Source organism: Sciurus vulgaris (genome assembly GCF_902686455.1).
Source record: "Sciurus vulgaris genome assembly, chromosome: 8".
Taxonomy (NCBI): domain Eukaryota; kingdom Metazoa; phylum Chordata; class Mammalia; order Rodentia; family Sciuridae; genus Sciurus; species Sciurus vulgaris.
This window is the reverse complement of record NC_136468.1, coordinates 137,090,622-137,097,580: the sequence shown is the minus strand read 5'-3', so window position 1 is coordinate 137,097,580 and position 6,959 is coordinate 137,090,622. Positions and strand designations below refer to the sequence as shown.

The window sequence follows — 6,959 nt, the reverse complement described above, 5'->3', positions numbered from 1 at the left end:
CCAGATGTTGCCAAAAATCCTCTGGGAAAGAAAAATGGCCTCCAGTTGAGAACCACGGTTCTCTCCAATTTCCAAACTGGGTTATGACTTAAAGCTACCTATAGTGGTGGTTTATTCCACCTTCAGACACACACACACACTATGGATTGGATCCAGACATGCTCTACCACTGAGCTACATTCCCTGGAATTAAAGGCATGTACCACTGTACCTGGCTTTTGAGTGTCATTTTTAAGCTAACCATTTAGATTTGGGGTTATTATTGAAAAGACTAATATAATACCTGGATCTGAGCACCACCTATAAATAGAATGCTCATGCTTTGGGTTCCAACTTCAGGCACTATGTGTGTCTCCTTAACTCAATGAAGAACCAGTCACTCTGTCTGCCCACCTGTCTACAACTAGATCACATAACTAGGCAAAGTTATTCAATGCATTCTGAAAACATTCCCTCTGCCTTCTCTGCTTATGTGCACACAGCTTTTCAGATGCCTGCAGCAGCTGTTCAAGAATCCTGGTCTAATCCATTCTCCACACGTATGGAGGGAAGCCCAGAAGATTCTGTAAGTTGTTGAACCAAAGCAGGATGCACAAGCGTCAGGATGACACCAGAAGCTCTAACTGGGATGTGTAGGAATTATGTATTGATTTCCACATTACACATCTATCACAATGAAGAGATGGACTTAACACCCACCAGTGCTTCTCAGGCCTGTTCCAGGTCTTGTTCTTTTAGAAGTCTTGTGAAATTTGATCTTTTTCTCGTCAACATCCCATGTTTATTGAACATTTCTCCTATCTCAGTCTGAAAATTCCACAAAGACTGCAAGCACATCTGTTTTGCTTACCAGAGTACCTAAAATCAAAATAATACCTGGCCCACAATAGGCACCCAACATTTGCTCCATGGAGATCACAGTTATGTTTACATCTACCACATAACAATAAACATTCATTATTGTTAGGGTCACACCTTTTTTTCCTTTATTCTGATTAACTTCACTTCATTGTGTTTGTCTCACACCATCCTGTAAATTACTCTACACTAGCTATTCTTATTTTCAAATTCCAAGTTTATGAAGAAAAGTAGTAATTAGAAAATAACAGTAATATTAAAAGCTGCAGGAGCACAAATTAAAAAAAAAAAACAGTAGTAGCTACTGTTTATTGAAGGCTTATTATGGAGCAGGCTTATCACATTTTCCCATAACTTAATCCATTTCTGTAGCTAGTTAGTAAATATTTAGTTTTGCTGGTTACATACACATTTTGCTGCATATTCTTCTTTGCTGTTCATTCTCATTCTTTCTCTCTCTCCCCCATCCCTCTCTCTCTCTCCTACTGGGACTTGAATCCAAGGACACTCTCCCACCTAGCTACACCCAAAGCAGGGTCTTACTAAGTTGCCCAAGCTGGCCTCTAGCTTGTGATCCTCCTGTCTCAGCCTCTCCTGATTCGCTAGGATTACAGGCAAGTACCATCACGCCTGGCTCTCTCCTTCTTTTTCTTCTGTTTTTTAAATGTAAAAAAAAAAAAAAATCTGAGATGATAGGCCATACAAAAACAAATTGTGGACTACAGGTGGACAACACATTATCTACATTTTTAAAATAAGATTAAAATGGTAGCCTGAGGAAAATTTTGTCTAATGTATCCTTATTTTACTTTTTTTTGTTTGTTTTGGTTTTTTGTTTTGTTTTGTTTTGTTTTGGTACAGCTACCCTTAGTAGAACATAAGCTCCATCAGGACCAAAAATGCTCTCTTCTTTGCTTACCATCTTTTCTCCAGTGCCTGGAATATACATATTTCTTGACTACAGGAATGCATGATTGAACCTGATTTAACTCAGGGAGGGTCGTGGATACAGAGTTCTGATCAGAAGATTTTGCTGGTTCGTCTGGTATTAATCAGTGCTGAGATGAAAAGAATCTTTTCCAGAAAGGATGGCCCAAATGCAAGAGAATTTAGAAACAGGACAGAGGATGCTGGGGCAGGTACCTGCCCTTACTCAAGATGGCGACAAGGAAGCCTGCCCTTTCCGGTCACATGACCTGCAGACAGCACCTCCCCGCGCTTGCGTGCTGCGCCGCGGCTGCGAGGCGCTGAGGGGAGAGGCGCCGTCGCCAGCGCTCCTGAGGAGACCCGTTAGAGCGGAAGCGCCGCCGCCGCTGCCTTCGCGGTTCCCGGGCCCCTGGTTCCCGGCAGGTGGAGGTGGGAGTCATGTCGAAGAGGCTCCGGAGCAGCGACTTGTGCGCTGACTGCAGCGGGCCGGGTGAGTCGCACCGGCCGGGCCCGCTCCCCTTTGCTTTCCTGGCCGGGACCCCTGCCCCGGAGCCGCCCCCTCGAGGCCGGCGAGTTCCCGAGGCGGAACGCCGCACCCGGCGGCGGGGGTCGTAGCGAGCGGGGCCCCGGTGTGGCCGTGGGGCGAGACCTGCCCGGGGCCTGTCAGCCCGGCGGGCGGGGGGCCGCCGCCCTCCGGTCCCTGCGGTCCTTCCTTCCCCTTCGCCTCCTCGTCCCCGTCCCGCCAGGGAGGCGGCGGGGTTCGCGGCCGCTCCCCCAACAGGAAGGGGTTTGGGCAATCCGCAGGAAGACCCGGTTACAGAAGTAATGCGAGCGGCCTCCCGGCTGCGGCCCCCGGAGGCTGCAGGTGTCAGCCTCTCCAGACCCCCGCCCCGCACGCGGGCCTGGCCCGGGGTGGGCGACACTCCCCGCTCGGCTCTTGGAGACTTGCCAGAGGGTCTGGGTGGATGACGTCTCCGGCCCGGACATCCCGGCAGCCACTCCACGGGAGGAATCTGCAGGTCGGGGTCTTGCAGACACTCCAGCACTTCGGACTCACTGCAAGTCTCAAGTTTGGAGATCCCAGGGGCCTTGGTTCACGCTGGATTTTGCCTCTCAATGACCTTGGACTGGTGACTTCACTTGTCCAAGGCTTGTTTTCCTCATTTTTCCGATGAGAATAACCGGAGTACTATGCTCTGTGTTTAGGAAGATTCAATGGTTATTCTAAGAATCCTTTTATCTAAGCTGCTGCTGCTGGGTTCTGTTTTTTGTTTGTTTGGTTGGTTGGTTTTGTTTTGTTTTTCCTTTCTTTTCTGTTACTCAGTTCAGAACCCTTGCACTCCTCTAAAGCTAAGAGTTGAATTTCTGAATGGTACTTTTTTTGCAATCTAGCAAACATACACACACAGAGTCACTGGTAATATAAGCATATATGAACACTGAAAGGCCAAAACCGTTCTCCCCTCACATACTATTCAGATTTTAAAATCAGATCTGTTTTAGTAATTGGAACTCAATTGATTATTATATGTTGGTTTTGGTCCTTGGACTTAGGAGCTTTGAGTTTGAAATAATTGAAATGCCAGATGATTTTTTTTTTTCTTTTGAATCCACAGTGTCTAATTAGCAATCTTAAATGAATCACTAAACACCAATGGCTTTGCATTGTTCCAGTCTTCATCTTGTCACTTGGAAGTAAAGACTGACTTTAAATAGTATTGTGATAACTCAACCTTATATGGTTATTTCATGAGCTGGGTAGTGCAGGTGGTGTTACCAATTTCCTTCGAAGATAGGAAGGGGATGGCAGAGTTTAAGAAGAGGTATTTTACACACCAAGTTTATACAGACTGTCATTTTCTCTCAAAATGTTAATTTGTTCCACTTCCTTCTTTTGCTGTTTTTACAGTTGAGTTTTCTGTGATGTGTTTGATTCACATGTGTCTGGCTTCAGACTTCCTCTTGAGATACATTGTATTGCTCCGATCCTGATGAATTGATTATATGGGGCACTCATTATATGTAGCCACTCTAAATGCTATCTTGTATTTTTGCAGGTTTTGTGCATTTTGAAACATTTTCTCTTCCATTGTATCCTTTTAGTTGTCTTGAATACCAGACCTACAGAGACTTGAGTCACTTCCTTCCTGTTTTGAATGTAATGAGGTTACCTTGAAGTGTTCTGTGAACTTGAACAGCTAGGAATTTATGCTTCCTTTTGTACATGCCCTGATGAGAATTATCTGTAGGGTTAGGGACCCCTTTGATATTCTACTGAGCACTAAGGCCTTCTTTCTGCGAAAATGTACCTATACTTACTCCTTCACACAGAATTTACACAAGATCTGGGGGAGAACACAGACATTTTCAAAGTCCATTTATACTGTCCATGGAGCCTAAATTAAGCCCTGGCATCCAGATAAACTGGAAGAGTGTTACCCAACCTCATTCCTGCAAATTCAATTTTAATTTTTCTGCGTTGTCTTATTCCTGTTTAATTTCCTCCAAGAATACTGTGAATCCTCTGAATGATATGTGACAACCGAAGCTCTGCACCCAGCCTGTTGTGTCGTTAGTAGCAGTGTTGTGATGTGTCTTTTTAGGGGTCCTTCATCTTAATGTTTCTCATCTTTGCTCTTTAGAATGTCATAGTAGTACTTACAGAGCTGCATTTCTCTAAATTGCTGTGTTTTACTTTTTTTTTTTTTTCTTTCATGGTGAACATTTAATTATGATCATCTTTTTTTTCTTGGTACCAAGGATTGACCCCAGGGATACTTAACCATCCTTAACCCTTTTCATTTTTATTTTGAGATAGGGTCTTGCTAAGTTGCTCAGGCCTCACCAAGTTATTGAGACTGGCTTTGAACTTGTGATCCTCCCACCTCAATCCCCTGGATCAGTGGGATTCCAGGCATGTGTGCCAATGCTCCTGGCAATCGTGTCTTCTTAAATATTGTTTTTAAATGAATCTGTTTCATTTTAAATATATCATAGTCTTAAGTTACCTAAAAACCTCTGAAATTTCTACTGACTGGTACAGTGTCCATGTGCAACATTCAATGGTACAAGTATTTCCAATCAAAAACTTTTTTGTGATTGTGAATTTCAGTGGGTTCTTTAAAATATTGCTTGATAATTAGAGAATAATTTAGAAAAGATAGAACAGCTAGCATTTCTGAATACTTACCATAGGAGAGCTACTTTACTTTTTATGCCAACACCCTGGAGATGTTATTATTCCCACTTCACCCATGGTGAGGATACTCAAACAACTTGCCTGAGATCATTGTGCAAGAAGTGACAGAACTGGGGTTCAAGCCATGAATGGCTTGCCTTCGCAGCCAGCCCTCCTCTACCACACTCTCTGGTTCCCAGGGTTTGTCTTTGATTGGAATCCCATAACTTTTCATTATATGGTCTGAAAGGATTTGAATAAACTATTAAAAATGGTAAGGATGATGTATATGCATTTTAGAGTTTTTAAGGACATTGAAGGCTTTAAAAATATAGCCCTAAGACCACACAACTTGAGTGGCATCTATTGTCAGTCTTTGTGAGTCTTTTGAAATGTAGAGATTTGTCTTTATTTGGGGGTTTTAAGTGTTCCATTTACTTACCCAGATCCATCCTGCTTACTAAGTGTGTATTGTTTCTTGTTTGAAAGGATGTCTAACGAAGCTCCTTGGAATTTCAAAGAAAAAAAATATTAATACATCAAAAACGTTACTTATTTTTATTTTACGTCTTTGCCTCTGTGAAGCGGCTTCTTGTCTTTCAGATCACTTGCAAGGTTGGACACAGTTGTTTGTTTAAAACAACTAATGGATACTATAGAACATTTTTCTACCGGAGGAGGCCAGATTCACCTATCCTCAGAACCCTAGCAACCCAGTAATTCTATAGTTCTCTCATTCACAGCTTTCCATTAGCCTGTAGACATGTTGATTTGTAGCATGCATTAGTGCAGCAGACATTTCATTTACTTCAGGTACTGCTGTGTGGATAATTCACTGTCAAAATTATATTATCTTGCTGTTTGTGGAGATTCATCTGTACTCTCTCAATTTGCTTCTCCTATGTTGAATGAAAGAGCATCCAGCTGAGATGGTAGATCCACATTAGAGTTACAGATTGTAGCCCTGAACCAGAAAGAAGACAACTACTTATTATGGGCTGTTGGTGTCAGTTAGCATTGTGCTTCATCAGCCAGGGTAGGTAGTGTGATTTGACGTGATTACCAGCTAGATATGTTGACAAGCATACTAAAACAACAAAAAAGTCTTGTTTTTCTGAAAAACCAAACTTCAGATATCTTTTGCCATTCTGTCATATAGCAGCTAGCAGGTATTCTTGCCACTGAGATTTCATTGTCTTTCCAGATCCTTCCTGGGCATCGGTAAATAGGGGAACTTTCATATGTGATGAGTGTTGCAGTGTGCATCGAAGTCTAGGGCGTCATATTTCCCAAGTAAGGCATCTGAAACACACACCATGGCCTCCAACACTGCTTCAGGTAAGGGGTAAGAAGAACCCAGTTTGTAATTTATGTTTTAGCAACTAAAGTTTCTCTACTAAAAAAAAAAAAAAAAAAAAAATATATATATATATATATATATACACACACACACACACACATATATTTATAAATATATTTATATACATATATATGTCTATAAATATATATGTATATAAATACATATTGTAAATATATATACACATATATATACACACACATACATATTTATAAATATATTTATATACATTAATTTTTTTTTTCTTGTTTTTTTTCTTGGGGATTTTGCCAAGTTACCCAGGCTACTCTGGAACGTTCGGTCTTTCTACCTCACCAGCCCAAGTAGCTGGAATTGCAGGCTTGTGCCACAATGCAGACCTTTACTAGTATTCTTCTTAAATCTTATAAAGTGGATCATAATCAAATAGAGTTTTCATGCCCATCAATTTATAGTATAAGTATTATCCCATATTGAAGTTATCATTTAAGATTTTTTCTACTCCTAACATAAATCTTGTTCCAAAATCTCAATTATGTATACATAGAAATTAAAATTTCCTAGTAATTTTTTCACTGCTGACTTTCTAGATTGTCCCCCGAAATTGTTTTTAAATAACCCATCTTTTAAACATCCCATAATTAATGTTTTCAAAAGCTG

At 41.4% G+C, this 6,959-nt stretch overlaps 1 protein-coding gene across 4 annotated transcripts in view; it reads left to right on the top strand.

Annotated features, from left to right (window-relative positions):
• Positions 1 to 2,096: 2,096 nt before the first annotated feature.
• GIT2 (GIT ArfGAP 2) overlaps positions 2,097 to 6,959 on the top strand; it is a gene marked incomplete at its 3' end in the record, with an annotated part of 45,220 nt that continues 40,357 nt past the window's right edge. For all 4 annotated transcript variants that reach the window (XM_079151476.1, XM_079151477.1, XM_079151475.1 and 1 more), the window contains exons 1-2: positions 2,097 to 2,275; positions 6,168 to 6,301. In XM_079151476.1, the coding sequence (XP_079007602.1) occupies positions 2,224 to 2,275; positions 6,168 to 6,301 (186 nt within the window). In that variant the 5' untranslated portion in view covers positions 2,097 to 2,223. The remainder of the gene's footprint in view (positions 2,276 to 6,167; positions 6,302 to 6,959) is intronic.